General features: G+C 35.8%; 2 protein-coding genes across 3 annotated transcripts in view; one reads left to right on the top strand and one right to left on the bottom strand.

Moving 5' to 3' along the window:
- The first annotated feature begins 1,666 nt into the window (after window positions 1-1,666).
- On the top strand, window positions 1,667-17,395 carry LOC117986982 (putative sodium-dependent multivitamin transporter). Its single transcript, XM_069502080.1, has 10 exons — window positions 1,667-1,951; window positions 8,047-8,168; window positions 8,509-9,071; window positions 9,776-9,872; window positions 10,408-10,572; window positions 12,356-12,513; window positions 13,204-13,408; window positions 14,079-14,273; window positions 14,768-14,932; window positions 15,788-17,395. Exons 2-10 carry the CDS (start codon window positions 8,052-8,054, stop codon window positions 15,809-15,811), a joined length of 1,689 nt encoding a protein of 562 aa, XP_069358181.1. The 5' UTR covers window positions 1,667-1,951; window positions 8,047-8,051; the 3' UTR covers window positions 15,812-17,395.
- Window positions 17,353-18,011, bottom strand: part of LOC117987194 (centrosomal protein of 290 kDa-like) — a 17,697-nt gene continuing 17,038 nt past the window's right edge. For both annotated transcript variants that reach the window (XM_034974152.2, XM_069502078.1), the window contains one exon: window positions 17,353-17,513. In XM_034974152.2, coding sequence (XP_034830043.1) covers window positions 17,451-17,513 — 63 coding nt within the window. In that variant the 3' untranslated portion in view covers window positions 17,353-17,450. The remainder of the gene's footprint in view (window positions 17,514-18,011) is intronic.

Below are 18,011 nucleotides of genomic sequence, written 5' to 3'. Positions count from 1 at the left end.
TAGTGCTAGTGTGTAAGTACTTTTAAAGTAAGTACCTACGAATATTTGCTAGCTTGCACCTTGGGCCAATTGCTAAAGGCACGTAAAAACATTACTTACTTTTCTTAATGTCGACTGCTGATTTTTATGTAGGTATATTTCCTGAGTATAATATTATAAAAATTACGACTCAGATTATAAGTAAGATAAACTATGTTCTTTTTTGCGAGCTTCAAAGTGTCTAGCGGAGCTTACCGCCAACAGGCGGTGTCTGGCAGTATTAAATAATAAATTATTAGCAATATTCTGTAAAACATACATGAAAATCAGCAGTCAGACTTTAAGAAAAGTGAGTAATTTTTTAAAATAGGTACTTTCAGTAGCTGATACCTATAAATTAGCCCACGGCACAAGCTAGGAGATATGTGTATGTTAATAGTAGGTACACGCTACTCTATCCCACATTTTATTTCTCAAAAAATAAGGAAGGTCTGGCGGCAGTGGAATCTTGCTCTATAAGTCTATAGGGCATTCCACATAATACCTATATCGTACGTTCTACTCGTATATCGGTTAATTTACCTACTTGTAGTATTTATGTAGATAGTAAGATAAATTATATAAAGACGAATTACATAATAGGTATAGTCAATAGCATTAAAATTGAGTAAGTAATATTATTATCAGAAAATGTGGCTCTATGTGTTCACTTAATTAAATGATTTGCTGAAAGCTGAAAACCGGTTTGTTAACAGCACTGAAGCCGCTGGGCTGGGCACGATCAATAAACGGCAACTGCTCAACTCGTGTTCAACTTAAAGGACATTATATTTTCATCCACGCATCTAGCGCGTTAAGCCATAAAGTCGAAAATGACCAAACTGAAATACGATGGATCACAAATGAAAAAAAAAATGTTTCTTCTTTCTTTTGACAATAACTAAATTCTGAATTGTTCTCATTGGTATTTGATTTAAAAAAATAAGATCAATTTATTTAAAAAATAATTATGAAATTCTAAATTATAGTAGGTAGGTACCTAATTAGTTTTCACCCTTGAATTATTTTGTTTCCAAGTAAGTTATTGATTTTTCGCCTATTTTTAAGTAGTTTCATAGTGATTTAATTATTTCTTACGTATGCAGAATAATGCAAATATTTTTGATATGTCGATCGAGAAATTACTAAAAATACTTAGTTTTCGCTTTCATATTATATTTACGAAGAAACTACGAACATACTCTGTTCTAAAATTAACTAAGTAAATTGTTTTAGTGAATAAGACTTTGATAATAACGTTTTTAATTAATTAGTTTATTTAGATACAGACCTACGTCACCTACGTGTTCCCTAAACTTCAAGGTTCAACATATTAACATGATGTGTTTTCGCACTAGCTAACATAAAAACTACCTATAAGTACTTATAACTTATTGAAGTTTTAGTTATACAGAAACTTGCAGAAAAATATGGAGTTGATGGGATTAATAAAAAAGATCGCTATTTTTGAACTTAGTAACCTTCATATAAGCCACATAAACCCAGTATTATGTTCTACTTTCGAAAAAATTAGGAATTCATCGATATAATGTAAAAATAACCTCAATAATATTTAAATACTTACTTGAAATTGGGTATTTAAGATACCTACTCAGAATAATTAAACAGGCGTCTGTCATCTGTTACAAACTTCATTCCGTCGGAGCATTTTCCCGAGAACTGACGTTATGTATTTTCTGCGTAAACTGTAAATAGTAGCTGCTATGTTAAAGATTTTTAATCATAATGTAATCGGGTATTATGTTGTTATATGCATACAGACGAAATAAAAAATTAGTTAAGTACAACTTAAAATGCAGTGTCGGGGTAACAATGTATTATGTTAAATAAGACATAGGTACGTGTAGCGGAAAAGCGGAAAGGAAGGAAAAGGAAGAGACTAAAGCATTATAGGTACAATTAATATAAATAGGTAAGTACCTACTTATCTATTAACCACCTATATTAATAGATTTAAGGACCGATTATATATATATATTATATATATATATGATGGAAATCATTAAAATATTACTTACCTACGTTTTATGTACCTACGTATTCATTATTTTGTATAATAAACTAGCTGATCCCCGCGGCTTCGCCCGCGTAGATTTAGGTTTTTAAAGATCCCGTATAGCCTATGTCACTCAGGAATAATGTAGCTTTCTACTGGTGAAAGAATTTTTAAAATCGGTTCAGTAGTTCTAAAGATTACCCCCAACAAACAAACTTAACGACATTACCTCTTTATATAATACTAGCTGATCCCCGCGGCTTCGCCCGCGTAGATTTAGGTTTTTAAAGATCCCGTATAGCCTATGTCACTCAGGAATAATGTAGCTTTCTACTGGTGAAAGAATTTTTAAAATCGGTTCAGTAGTTCTAAAGATTACCCCCTACAAACAAACTTAACGACATTACCTCTTTATATAATACAACGGGCCGTGCAGCAGAAATCGTAATATTTTAATTTCGCCATAACTTCAAAACCAAACGTCCAATTTTAATCATTCAAAGACCAAATATTATCTCCATAAACTGTTCTTAGTGATGAAATCATTTATTTTGATAAGGATTAATAGCATGAGTAAAATAAACGCGTTTAAATGTAGTCCAAAAAAAATTCAAGATTTTTAAATAAAAAAATGGTTGCTGTGCCTCACTCGACATAGATGGGTATAGTGTGTCGCGGACTTTTTTGTAGATATTTATAAGATCTACAATTAATTAGAACATTTTTTGGTTCTATCTTTTATAGTTTAGGCAGCGTACGCAAAATAAGTAACTTTTCTGGTTGATTTTTTACACCTTGTGTCCGAAAAACCCAAATATCTTACGGAACCCTATTTTTTTCCAAAATAAAATATAGCCTATGTTACTCGTGGATAATGTAGCTTTCGAATGGTGAAAGAATTTTTAAAATCGGTCCAGTAGTTTTTGAGCCTATTCAGTACAATCAAACAAACAAACAAACAAACAAACAAACAAACAAAGTTTTCCTCTTATAATATTAGTGTAGACAACGGGCCGTGCAGCAGAAATCGTAATATTTTAATTTCGCCATAACTTCAAAACCAAACGTCCAATTTTAATCATTCAAAGACCAAATATTATCTCCATAAACTGTTCTTAGTGATGAAATCATTTATTTTGATAAGGATTAATAGCATGAGTAAAATAAACGCGTTTAAATGTAGTCCAAAAAAAATTCAAGATTTTTAAATAAAAAAATGGTTGCTGTGCCTCACTCGACATAGATGGGTATAGTGTGTCGCGGACTTTTTTGTAGATATTTATAAGATCTACAATTAATTAGAACATTTTATGGTTCTATCTTTTATAGTTTAGGCAGCGTACGCAAAATAAGTAACTTTTCTGGTTGATTTTTTACACCTTGTGTCCGAAAAACCCAAATATCTTACGGAACCCTATTTTTTTCCAAAATAAAATATAGCCTATGTTACTCGTGGATAATGTAGCTTTCGAATGGTGAAAGAATTTTTAAAATCGGTCCAGTAGTTTTTGAGCCTATTCAGTACAATCAAACAAACAAACAAACAAACAAACAAACAAACAAAGTTTTCCTCTTATAATATTAGTGTAGACAACGGGCCGTGCAGCAGAAATCGTAATATTTTAATTTCGCCATAACTTCAAAACCAAACGTCCAATTTTAATCATTCAAAGACCAAATATTATCTCCATAAACTGTTCTTAGTGATGAAATCATTTATTTTGATAAGGATTAATAGCATGAGTAAAATAAACGCGTTTAAATGTAGTCCAAAAAAATTCAAGATTTTTAAATAAAAAAATGGTTGCTGTGCCTCACTCGACATAGATGGGTATAGTGTGTCGCGGACTTTTTTGTAGATATTTATAAGATCTACAATTAATTAGAACATTTTATGGTTCTATCTTTTATAGTTTAGGCAGCGTACGCAAAATAAGTAACTTTTCTGGTTGATTTTTTACACCTTGTGTCCGAAAAACCCAAATATCTTACGGAACCCTATTTTTTTCCAAAATAAAATATAGCCTATGTTACTCGTGGATAATGTAGCTTTCGAATGGTGAAAGAATTTTTAAAATCGGTCCAGTAGTTTTTGAGCCTATTCAGTACAATCAAACAAACAAACAAACAAACAAACAAACAAACAAAGTTTTCCTCTTTATAATATTAGTGTAGATTAGTGTAGATGTAGACAACGGGCCGTGCAGCAGAAATCGTAATATTTTAATTTCGCCATAACTTCAAAACCAAACGTCCAATTTTAATCATTCAAAGACCAAATATTATCTCCATAAACTGTTCTTAGTGATGAAATCATTTATTTTGATAAGGATTAATAGCATGAGTAAAATAAACGCGTTTAAATGTAGTCCAAAAAAAATTCAAGATTTTTAAATAAAAAAATGGTTGCTGTGCCTCACTCGACATAGATGGGTATAGTGTGTCGCGGACTTTTTTGTAGATATTTATAAGATCTACAATTAATTAGAACATTTTATGGTTCTATCTTTTATAGTTTAGGCAGCGTACGCAAAATAAGTAACTTTTCTGGTTGATTTTTTACACCTTGTGTCCGAAAAACCCAAATATCTTACGGAACCCTATTTTTTTCCAAAATAAAATATAGCCTATGTTACTCGTGGATAATGTAGCTTTCGAATGGTGAAAGAATTTTTAAAATCGGTCCAGTAGTTTTTGAGCCTATTCAGTACAAACAAACAAACAAACAAACAAACAAACAAAGTTTTCCTCTTTATAATATTAGTGTAGATTAGTGTAGACAACGGGCCGTGCAGCAGAAATCGTAATATTTTAATTTCGCCATAACTTCAAAACCAAACGTCCAATTTTAATCATTCAAAGACCAAATATTATCTCCATAAACTGTTCTTAGTGATGAAATCATTTATTTTGATAAGGATTAATAGCATGAGTAAAATAAACGCGTTTAAATGTAGTCCAAAAAAAATTCAAGATTTTTAAATAAAAAAATGGTTGCTGTGCCTCACTCGACATAGATGGGTATAGTGTGTCGCGGACTTTTTTGTAGATATTTATAAGATCTACAATTAATTAGAACATTTTATGGTTCTATCTTTTATAGTTTAGGCAGCGTACGCAAAATAAGTAACTTTTCTGGTTGATTTTTTACACCTTGTGTCCGAAAAACCCAAATATCTTACGGAACCCTATTTTTTTCCAAAATAAAATATAGCCTATGTTACTCGTGGATAATGTAGCTTTCGAATGGTGAAAGAATTTTTAAAATCGGTCCAGTAGTTTTTGAGCCTATTCAATACAAACAAACAAACAAACAAACAAACAAACAAAGTTTTCCTCTTTATAATAATATTATTATATTATTATAGTGTAGATTAGTGTAGACAACGGGCCGTGCAGCAGAAATCGTAATATTTTTATTTCGCCATAACTTCAAAACCAAACGTCCAATTTTAATCATTCAAAGACCAAATATTATCTCCATAAACTGTTCTTAGTGATGAAATCATTTATTTTGATAAGGATTAATAGCATGAGTAAAATAAACGCGTTTAAATGTAGTCCAAAAAAATTCAAGATTTTTAAATAAAAAAATGGTTGCTGTGCCTCACTCGACATAGATGGGTATAGTGTGTCGCGGACTTTTTTGTAGATATTTATAAGATCTACAATTAATTAGAACATTTTATGGTTCTATCTTTTATAGTTTAGGCAGCGTACGCAAAATAAGTAACTTTTCTGGTTGATTTTTTACACCTTGTGTCCGAAAAACCCAAATATCTTACGGAACCCTATTTTTTTCCAAAATAAAATATAGCCTATGTTACTCGTGGATAATGTAGCTTTCGAATGGTGAAAGAATTTTTAAAATCGGTCCAGTAGTTTTTGAGCCTATTCAGTACAAACAAACAAACAAAGTTTTCCTCTTTATAATATTAGTGTAGATATACCTACTTGTGATGTGAAATTAATAATTTCCTACTGAATTAAATTTGTAGATTTGGTATAGGTATCTACTTACCTAGCCTTGAATCTCTATAATTGCTATATACAAAAAAAGTATTAAGGATTCTCTTCATTTAAAATTATGATTTTCGTGATGGTGGCCTCAATAGCTCAATAGTCGATGAGCCGGATTAAAATCTTAGGTCGTAGGTTCAAATTTCATTGGTTCAAGATTGCATTCGTTGACTTCAATTGAAACATAGTTTAGTAGGCGCATGTATTTATGTTAGTTTATTGAGGTTTATAACATCATGCATGACGCTGCATGTAGGAAATATTGGTTACACAGATCGACATCCAATATTTTTAAACGTACTTTATTATGATGTAAGTACTTTAATATAAGTACAGGTAAAAGCTACTAGGAGGATATCGCTATTATTAGGAACCGATAAAAATAATTCAAGTAAATTAGGTTAATCTTACTCAGCAAGACGTGAGCCATGCAATTTACTTCAACTTGCATTTAAATTAAAATAATATAATAAGGCGTAATTTGAGGAGCTATCTGTTGAAATTGAAATTATAGACTGTGCCTACGTAAAGTACCTACCTACTTATAGTACGCGACTTATAGCACGGGCAGAGGCGTCTTTACCTATGGTACAGGGGCACACGGGCGCTGGGTCTAAGGGGGCGCCGAACGCCCTCTAATGCGACACCTCCAAAGATGCGGCGATGCCGGCGCTCTCAAAGACCCTGCGCTCGTGTTATGGCCGATGCCGTCATCATTTAAAATCATCATTTAAAATTGCACCATTTGCATCCGAATTTCCGTTTGAAAATATAACTGTTAGTATTCCATTTTGACCCTGCTCCTACTAGACTAGAGGGCGCCAGGGTACTGGTTGCACACGGGCGCCACAAGGGCTAGAGATGCCTCTGAGCACGGGTGACGTGCGGGGTGTGCGAAGCGTTCCCCCGCCTCATACCCCGATTGCCATCTCGACCTGTCGCATACATAAGCAGTAGGTACATAGGTAGGTACCTACCTATTTATGTGGAAGGATCTGGGAAGCCACCGCATTACTAAGAAAATTCTCTTATGTTTCTTCTTCTTTATGAAATCTTTATGTTTGGAAAGAAATCATGAGAAATCAAGATAGGTAGGTACCTATTATTATAAATGCGAAAGTGGTGATTGAAAAATCAGCCCTAAGTAGGTATCCCACCAAAATATTTCTATATGTAAATTTGGTTGCCAAGACTTAAAAGTTCATAATGCTTTCACTGTTAAAAAGTTATGAGATCCCTAGTAGAGTCAAGCCTCTAGCTGAGCTTCGATTGTAAAATTATGGATCATATCATTTAACTTAAACGTCTTAAAACTGAGATATTTTTATAACATCTACAATCTACATACACATTATAGTTGTTTACTACCAATGTTTTTTTATCAAAACGCTAAGGCAAAGCTATACTATTTCAAGAATAATAACAAGTCAGTCAATTATGTAGATAGGTACCTACTTAGCAAAAACAAGAAAAAGTTAAAATTATTTAGCAAATCAAAAAGAATAAATACCCTAACTTTCTTAGAGAGAGAACTTACCTACTTAATAAGAATGAATAAAAATAAATCAATGATACTTTAAGAAAATGTCACTTCCGTCCGTCTTCTAGTTATATAACATTTTATACCATTTGTAATTTATCTTAGTTACTTCCTTATTGATAACTCAGCTATGAATACCGAGGATTGATAAAATCTTTATCACTAGGAGGGTATTTAATGTGTTTATAACTTGTCAAAGTTTTAGACATAACTAACGTAGGTAGGTATACAGGTAGTACTCGACAGGCCGAGATGGCAATCGGGGTGGGGACGCCTCGCACACCCCCACAGCTCCCGCACTAATGCGGTGCGGGATAGCGCTGTTGACGAATGGGTGTGCCGGACTTCCCCCCGCTTCATACCCTGATTGACATCTCGACCTGTCATGTACTTTAGTATACGGAAAAAAAAAAAAATTACATTTAAGTATTATTTGTTGTATTGGTTGCAGGAAAAATGGCTCAGCCAATTTTTGGCATATGGGACTACATCATCATGTCCGCAACAATGATAGCATCGGTTCTCATTGGACTCTATTTTCGGTTTAGTGGAGGGAAACAAAAAACGAATGACGTAAGTTCTTATCATACTTATTAATTAATAGACCCCGTTATCTTGTCGCATTGGTATTACTACGTCAATATGTAGACCAATTGGGTAGGTAAGGGCTACTTACTATGACAAGTAGTATAAAGTATAATAGTATAAGTCCCGCAAATTGCTAATGCGCGTGGCCGCCATTTTAGTGACGTCAGCACTAGACTGAAGTTTCGAGCTGATGGTATATTTTTAATTCAGCTGCATTTCGATGTTAATGAGACATTGTTCCAGCTCAATAGCAATTTGCGGGACTTATATTTAGCTAATTCTTTTATTTTAAATTATTTTTAATGCTCTTTTTTTTCGTTCACAGGAATATCTCCTAGCTGATCGGAACATGTCGATATTCCCCGTGGCTGTATCATTAATGGCGTCTTTCATGTCTGCCATCACCCTCTTAGGGGTGTCAGCGGAAAATTATTACTATGGCATGATATTTGTAGTAATAAACATATCGTACGGAATCGCCACCCCCATAGCGTCCAAGCTATATCTTCCAGTATTTTTTGGATTACAGAAAACTAGTACTTACGAATACTTAGAGTTACGGTTTGGGCCACGAATACGAGTGCTAGCATCTTTAACTTATACGTTGCAAATGGTTTTATACAATGGCATAGTTTTATATGCCCCTGCGATTGTTTTGGAATCAGTAACAGGTCTTGACAGACTGATTTCCATACTTGTGGTTGGCTTGGCTTGTACGTTTTATTCAACTTTGGGAGGAATGAAGGCTGTATTGTTCACAGATTTGTTACAGTCCTTTCTTATGTTCGGGGCAGTATTTAGTATAGTTATCTTTGCGTCAGTGCAGCTCGGTGGATTTGAGCAAATCTTCATCAAAGCACAAGAAGGCGGGCGGTTAGATTTTTTAAAGTAAGTAAATGTTTTTATTTGTTTACAGATAGTCCTTTAGTCTATCAGTGTAGCAGTGGAAATTCCAGTATTGACTTAAATCTTCGTCAAAAATATTATGTACCTACTTACTTATATACAAGTTCTACAACTAAAATCGACTGAAAAGATTTTATTAAAGTCTATGAATAACAATTTGTTATTCGTAGATTAAAGTTTATATTAATGTCATACTAAGCTTTGTAGTTCATCAACTTTAAGTAGGTAAACTATTTTTTTCCCGCGATAAAAGTTCTATCTAATACTGAAAGAATTTTCAGAATCGGATCATTATAGTTTTGGAGATTACCTGCTACATGCAAACTTACACACTTTACCTCCGACAATATGAGTGTAGAATGTAGGTACATATATAATAATAATAATATGCAACTTGATAAAAAATGAGTGTACCTATCCGTTCATCGTAACGCGTGAGTAATATGTTGGCACCATTGCAAATTACACAATAATAAACCCTAATTTCTGAGGAATAAAGAATCAAAGCAATGGTGCCAACATATCAAGTTACGATGAACGGACAATCCGTATTTACTTAATAACAAACACAATCGTTGTGGTGCGCACTGTGCAGTGGTGCGATAGAGAAGGCGTTCAGTGTCGTCTTTTTATGGGTGGGTAGTTTTATAGGTAAAATATTTTGTTCTAACAGTAACTCTAATCAGTTTCAGTGTAGATCCAACGGAAAGACACACGTGGTGGTCATTGATCATTGGTGGATGCGTTACATATCTATCTTTATATGCTGTCAATCATACTCAGGTAATTTTAAACTATTCATTCAATAATAATTCATTATCCTCATTATCCTACAAATATTTACAATAATTGGCAATCAAAATGTGTACAATGGTACCCACTAACCCATAAACGGCAACAGCAAGGAGTTCGAATTGCAAAGCGCGCGTTATGCGCTTCTGAAATCGCGCGGAGTCAAAGATTTCAGTGTAGCGAGCGGGCTTTAATAGAAATAGAGAGATTTTTTGTTGATAAGATTTAACAAGTGTTTTCGAATCCTCAAATGCGTATGGTTCGGAATGCCTTTCCTACCAAGAAGAGCAGCCAGAAACTCAGCGGTCGCTATTTTCAAAGATTATATTTACAATAATATTATGTCATGAATAAAAGTAATTGCAGTCCCGCGTATTACTGAAGCCTAAAATGAACGTAATGTTATTTCTCTGGACTTTGCGAGTCACATTAATTGTCAAATACATCCACAACATCTTGTGCTCAGCTCAGCCGGTTACCTCCCCGCAACTTCCCACAAAAATACTGAACTGAGCATTTTACACAGGTTCAACGCCTACAAACTGTGAGCACATTGGATCGGTCGCAGAAGTGTCTGTGGTGGAGTTGGCCTGTGCTATCGGTGCTTAGTTTAGCTACTTGCACGAGTGGCTTGAGCATGTACGCCGTATATAAGGATTGTGATCCGTTGGCAAGCAAACGTATAAGTGCAGTAAGTATAAAATTTTCTTCTAAAAGTTTTGATAATGTCTTTTATCATAGACTAGGTACGGTCGGCCTCAGAATTCGAGTAGCAATTCCACAAATCTATTGCATCAAAAACCAGTCGCACCTATGACCTTTTTCTATAAACACGCCACACAAACACTTAGACGTGCGCACAATCGTGCAAGCGAATTCGATCATCAAATGTTATCTCCCAAAGCCACCATGATCCAAATTTTCACAGTCACTGATCGTTCCTCCCTGTGTTAGGGGTCAATACAAAGAAAAACTTTCAGCTTTTATAGAATAACGAAGGTTGGGCACGCTTTGGCTCTCTGTCTAGAGGTAAACTTCAGTAGGTGTAGGTAGGCGAGGTATAAATATTTTAGAATCAGATAGGTCAGGCGAAAAGAGGGCCTGAGATTTTACAGCCATTTAAAGAAACTTCTACAAAGTAAACAGGTAGTAATAACGAATACCTATTTAGTTAACTTTTAAAGATTATCAGCCGTACTCAGAGTCGCTAATCGTCACTTAAGATTGAGTTAAAACGAGACAGATTTATGTGAGAGATGTACTCTGTCTCGTTTTAACTAAACTTAAGTAACGATTAAGCGACTCTGAGTATGACTGTATGTGCTATTTTTCATAAGGAGATAAGTACCTACTTAATAAAAATAAATACATGAGTGCATCATTCAGATCTTTTATCGCTTGTTATCGCCGACAAGGACAGACATAATCCCGACTCTTGAATAACGACGCTAAGTATGAAATGTAAGTCGTGCTATCATATTATGCATTTAATGAACTCATCTATATAGTAAGACTGTAAAGTATAATGTTGTATTGTACATACCTACACATCATTTTTTCAGTCGGTATCAGGATCTCAATGAATAAAAAGAGATCGTTCTTTTGAGATCCAATGCTCAGGATTATACCACCTAAGGATTTAAAAGATATGCTTAAAAGATAAAAAAGATTATACTGAAATAATTAATGATTTTTAAAAATGAAAGAAAGAAAAAAAAGGTCATGGTTTTTATAACATAACTAACTTACTTCGACTTTCCTAACTGACCATGAATACTGTTGGGACTTACTGATCATTTTCCTAGGTCCTAAGGATCGGAATCTGCAAAGTAACTTTCCGAATTGAAGCCCCCCCTCTATCTGCCTTTTCACCAGGGATGTGGCTAAATGGAGAAAGGGTGTGTGCAACCCACTAAGATCTCTAAATTTTCATCTATCTATCTATGTGTACAGGGTGTTACCAGAACGCTAGCAAAAACTTAGCATGATTGTTATACTACCTAAAAACAATCCAATACAATAATAACCATTTGCCTCATTTTGTAGTTTTAGTGATTTAGTGTTTTTCAAACCAGCAATGTATATCGGGCAAAACTCGGGTCAATGCCCCACCTACGACGCAACATTGACTCCGAGTGGCCTACTTACGCAACGTTCGTTGACTTCTAGCGTCAGTCAGATGTTTTATTTGCAATAAGTATATCGTCAACTTTTACAAAATATAGGATTTTTTATTTTATTTCGTGTTTTTACGTTTTATGTAAGTAACCACCAGTTTGGAGAGTAGATTCTACTGAGATGAGTTAGTTTTAAAAAGCTTGGTGGTAAGTCATAAAGATGAAGCGTAGGTATCTTCGCACATTCCTGGTGATAAGACCAAATCAAAGTTCTTTAGGGAAGAAAAGATATTTTGTCCCTTAAAGATTAAAGGTTTCTATTTAGGTATTTTAGTTAAAACTTGTTTATCTCCTCAGATTGACCAGCTAATGCCGTACTACGTGGTGGACGTGATGAAGTCAGTGCCAGGCCTGGCGGGCCTGTTCGTGGCTGGCATATTCAGCGCCTCCCTGTCGACTATATCTGCCGCCTGTAATGCACTTGCCGCTGTTACGCTATCTGACTACGTGGGAAGGTATATCTTCTTCTTCTAAATATATAAAAGGAAAAGGTGACTGACTGATCTAACAACGGACACCTCAAACTACTGGACGGATCGGGCTGAAATTTGGCATGCAGATAGCTATCATCACGTAGGCATCCGGTAAGAAAGGATTTTTGAAAATTCAACCTCTAAGGGGGTGAAATAGGGATTTGAAATTTGTGTAGTCCACGGGGACAAAGTCGCGAGCATAAGCTAGCCTTATATGTATATTAATCACGCATAACACTTATTAGATCATCATCATCATCAACCAATAGACGTCCACTACTGGACGTAGGTTTCTTGTAGGACTTCCACACGCCACGGATCCATTGGATTCAGCGGCTCCCTGCGACTTGTCTGATTAGATATCGTCCGTCCACCTAGTGGGGGGTCTTCCAAAGCTGCGTCTTCCGCTGCGAGGTCGCCATTCCAGCACCTGGGACCCCAACGTCTATCGGTTGTACGAACTATGTGCCCTGCCCATTGCCACTTCAGCTTCGCAACCCGTTGAGCTATGTCGGTTACTCTAGTTCTCCTTGGGATCTCCTCATTTCTGATTTGATCCCGTAGAGAAACTCCAAGCATAGCTCTCTCCATCGCCCGCTGAGTGACTCTGAGCCTGAGACTTACTGGATATTGAGACATACTTCTTCTTATATCCTTTGTTTCACTTGGCAGGTGGTGTAAAGTCAATCCATCCTACATACCTTGGCTAACAAAGCTAGCAGCCTGCGCCTTCGGCCTGGTGTTCCTCGCCCTGGCCTTCATTGCGGAGCACTTGGGCGGCGTCCTCCAAGCTGCCTTGACTATCTTCGGTGCGGTGGGAGGACCTCTACTGGGTATATTTACCCTCGGAATGTTCACCACCTATGCTAATGAAATGGTAAGTTGGAAAATAAAACAATAGGTTGTTGTCGTCAACCGATAGACGTCCTAGGTCTCTTGTAGGGACTTCCACGCGCCACGGTCTTGCGCCGCCCGAATCCAGCGGCTACCTGTAACTCGTTTGATGTCGTCTGTCCACCTAATGTGGGGTCTGCTAACGTTAGTCGTTACGCATCGATTAAATTTGAGTCTTTTTTGTATCTCTGTATTGATAGACCGATTTTGAAAAAGTGGGAGCAAAGTCTATTATTACGGCGGTTGCGCACTCATCCGGTCCGAGTTCGTGAAAATACGTTCCTTTTTGTTTTGTATGGGAGCTTATGACATATGTCGTAGATAATCGCCGGTATTCTCACGGATGACGGATAGAACTCGGATGACGGAAGTGCAGTGCGTAATCGCTGCGTATTGTCACGGACTCAGATCGGACGCAGTGCGTAACCGCTCTTAGACTGTTTTTTTACCTAAGTCTCTTCATAAGCTTTCGAATTTCGAATCGTATTTTTTTTTTAAATTTAGTCATTATCTTTTTGATAATGCTGAGTAGATACTGAAATACTTCAGTTCTCTGAATGCTAAGTAGCTTTTCTGCTACAGAAATACACACAGGATTTTTTTAAATAAAAGTAAAAAAATTAAAAATGTAAGAATTAAAAGGTAATTTTCAGGGTGTATCGGTAGCACTGTTGAGTGGTATGGCAATGACGCTGTGGATAAGCTTCGGGGGCCCTCGGCCGTCGCCGGTGAAGCTGCCAGTCAGCGTGGAAGGTTGCTCCAACAACGTCACATTGCCGATACTAACTCCGCCGCAACCTGGCGATTACTTCTACTTGTACAGGATCTCGTACATGTGGACGAGTCCGGTAAGCAACTTATTTTACTTATATAAATTATTTATTGTTTTAAGCTTCAGTTTATCTCTGTCTGCCTGTTTGTGTGTTGTAGCCATTTTAAAAATAGACTACCTACTTAAAGTAAAATTATAGAATCCTATTAACGCTAAACAGAAGGATACCTATTTGAGTTTTTTTTAAATGACAGTCATTAGGGACTGTCAACTGAAGCAAAAACTTAAAACTATGAATTACCTACCAGTGTTTTGTTGGATTTTCAAATTAATTGTGGTATCAAATTGTAAAATTTTATAATTTGTAAGCTTATCTAACATATATGTCAGCACTCCGAGTACTAATAACATTAGTAGTATGTCATTGACGCCATCATTGGAAGTTTTCACTCATCCGAAAATCGCCCAACATTCATACTCCATATGTCATTCATAAGTTTCCAACCTAAGGAAACTTATGAATGACATATTGGTGGGCAAGTTTCACATGCACTGGGCCGGTTTTTTTAGATTGGCTTCATATGGGTCCTCGTGGTAGGCTCTGTGATATCTCTCATTTGGAAACAGCAACAGCCGTGGCAGAAAGCAGGCCATACCCACCCCGACCCTGCACTCTTCACACCACCTTTGGCAAATAGGCTAAGGGTAAGAAATGAAGAAAAACCCGATATTCAGGTAAGAAATATTCATGATGTGAATAGACTCTCTTAGAATGTTTGTTAGGTACATCACACACTTTTAAATGCATCTCATATTATAATAATCATAATCGAAAATTCCGATCGTTCTGATTACCGATGGTGTCAAGCTTCTAGGAATCAACATAATATTATCTCCAACTATGCATCAAATACAAAGCAAAAGCAGCTGGCAAGAAACTTGCTACCTTCAACAATGTTAAGTGGTACCTACATTATGCCAGAACAGCTCAATTTCATGGAAGTACTACAGCCATTTAAGGGATAGCTCTGCCAAGTACTAGCTTGACGCATTGAATTCGGTGGATCGTCGTGCTAGAAGACTCATTGCTGACGAAGCGACGACGGTCACTTCTAAACTCCAAAGGGAACATCGGTGCAAAGTTGCCTGACATCGGGAATCTACAGGATATATATTTTAGAAAGTGTCCAAGAATTTTTTGACCTTGTTCCTCCTTCCTCTTTCTACTATCGTACCAGAATCGTCATCGTAAAAATCTGTACCTGTAAGTCGGAATTCCACGGACACGTATTTACCTATGAAGCGATTTGCCAGTTGCCTCCTCGTTTCTAGTTGGAACCGTTAGGATATCAAACGCTTTTCCGGCATCAGTTTTCCCCCTTCACTTTTAATATACATTAAGTCAAGAGTGAATAGGCATCTTCTAGACAAGCACACTGTATCTCTGTACTGTATAGGCTGCATCATCACATACCAGCAGGTCTGGTTGCAGCCAAGTGCTAGTCTACGAAATAAGAAGAAAAAACTTACATATTTATTGCTCATATTCCCTATCTATTTTTTCCAGTAAGCATTTGTATTTAATTGTAGATGGAAACGACCACAGCACGCTGAATTCGTGAAACTCTTCTTACTTTGGTAGCTCTACTGTGGATGTTTTTGGCATTTCCATGTCATTTCGATGTTAATGAGACATGGTTCCAGCGCAATAGCAATTTTCGGGACTTATACCTATTTTTTAAGAGTATTCGAATCGTAAGCTATTGTAAGTATTAATAAGTTGTGCTCCCTTATGTTAAAAATATGTTCCTAAATACCAAGAAATGTTTCATCCTTGTTGTAGATAGGTATCCATACTTCTTCCTATCTACTCTCCTACTGCCAAGGGGTGTATAAGCGATTCCTTGTTTGTTCACTTCTTATCTTTTTTAGGGTTCCGTACCTCAAAAGGAAAAACGGAACCCTTATAGGATCACTTTGTTGTCTGTCTGTCTGTCGGTCTGTCAAGAAACCTACAGGGTACTTCCCGTTGACCTAGAATCATGAAATTTGGCAGGTAGGTGGGTCTTTTAGCTGGGATTAGGGGAAAAATCTGAAAACCGTGAATTTGTGGTTACATCACACAAAAAAATTAAAATGTGGTCATGAACTAATAATTAGTATTTTCAATTTTCAAACCTGTGCATTCTAAAACAGATTTTTATTTATTTTATTGCATCATAGTTTTTGAATTATCGTGCAAAATGTGGAAAAAAAACGACTATAGTAGGGAACCCTCGTTGCGCGAGCCTGACTCGCACTTGGCCGGTTTTTCTTTTTATTGTTAAAGTAATAATTTTTGGAACGAGTAAAATAGAAAAGAAAAAGAAACTCGTTTTGTTAAAGATGAAGCTGTGATAATTATAAGTAAAATGTGCTTCCAAACAGCTACGTTGGTAGTAAAATACTTAAGTCGTTACATCCTTGGGAATCAACAAAAATATGTATGTTAGTACCTTATATGCGACAATAACTACTTTATAATTCTTAAATATGTACAATAGGAATATTAAGAAAATACAGCCATATCAATATAGAAAGTCCAGGAAAAAGGATCAACTTTGGAAAAAATCCGGAAAGCTGGATTTTCATTACGTTTTGATGAAAGCTATTAGATGTTTATGTATGACTAGCTTATGCTCGCGACTTGGACTACACAAACTTTAAACTCTTATTTCACCCCCTTAGGGGTTGAATTTTCAAAAATCCTTTCTTAGCGGATGCCTACGTCGTAATAGCTATCTGCATGCCAAATTTCAGCCCAATCCGTCCAGTAGTTTGAGCTGTGCGTTGATAGATCAGTCAGTCAGTCAGTCAGTCAGTCACCTTTTCCTTTTATATATTTAGATGTATAAAATTGTATTTGATGACCCTTGTAAATTTTTTAACAGTAGGTAGGTACTTGGATCAATCGGTAGGTAGGTAATTTTGAAATTTGAACTACAAAATCAAGGTTGATGTACCTAGTTACGCTTTCCGAAAAGATTTCCGAAGCACTACCCGTATATTCAATGTACTCTGTGCGAAGCACGTTGTTGATTTCGTTGAATAATAAGAAGAATCAGTAGAGTAGTGATTAGATATGTATCGCTAAATAAAACCAATGTATGTTCATACTGTATTATAGTTTATTAAAGTTGTAATTATTGTTACAAGAAAGTTTTATTCATTATCCTAATTATACCTACATACTAGTTTAAGCACTTAGGTACTATTATGCCGACATGACTCCTCTTTTAATTTCTAGTTGTTCTAAACGCCGCTGCAACAGTGCATTCTAGAAAAAGAAAAATTGATCATTTTGTATCCTCATCCTCCGCTTCTACTCTGCTAGATTCTTAAAATACTTCTAAAAATAAATAAACTAGCTAACGCTTTGCAATCGATTGCATTGCAATGCGATTCACGTAGTACCTATTTAGGTACACTGATGATAATGTCGGAAACCTTCTATTAAGTCTATTACTGGATTATCTAAATGATAAAAGAGCGTGGATTAGACCTGCAACTCGTTCCAGCAACGCACAAGACTGCAAATACTATTTTATACATGGCATAATCTTGTATCTATATCAAATATTTGAAAGGAGCAACCGCCGAGTTTCTTGCTGGTTCTTCTCGGTAGGAAAGGCATTCCGAACCAGTGGTAGATGGATCCGACTATTCGAAAGTACTTGCAAAAGTTTATTTGAATAAAAAAGATTTTTTTTTCTTCGCGCAAGTTGAAGTCTGCAATAAATTGTCCAAAGTTACAACTCAATTAGATGACGATGTG

This window comes from Maniola hyperantus, chromosome 12 (assembly GCF_902806685.2).
Source record: "Maniola hyperantus chromosome 12, iAphHyp1.2, whole genome shotgun sequence".
NCBI classification, from domain to species: domain Eukaryota; kingdom Metazoa; phylum Arthropoda; class Insecta; order Lepidoptera; family Nymphalidae; genus Maniola; species Maniola hyperantus.
Note: the sequence above shows the minus strand (reverse complement) of the source record. Positions and strands in the feature narration are given on the sequence as shown.

Bases quoted from the DNA above. Each gene is read 5' to 3' on its own strand.
- LOC117986982 (XM_069502080.1), top strand. From the start codon at position 8,052: ATGGCTCAGCCAATTTTTGGCATATGGGACTACATCATCATGTCCGCA. The intron at 9,873-10,407 runs GTAATTTTAAAC...CATTTTACACAG, and splicing joins ATGCTGTCAATCATACTCAG to GTTCAACGCCTACAAACTGT. The intron at 12,514-13,203 runs GTATATCTTCTT...TTCACTTGGCAG, and splicing joins CTATCTGACTACGTGGGAAG to GTGGTGTAAAGTCAATCCAT.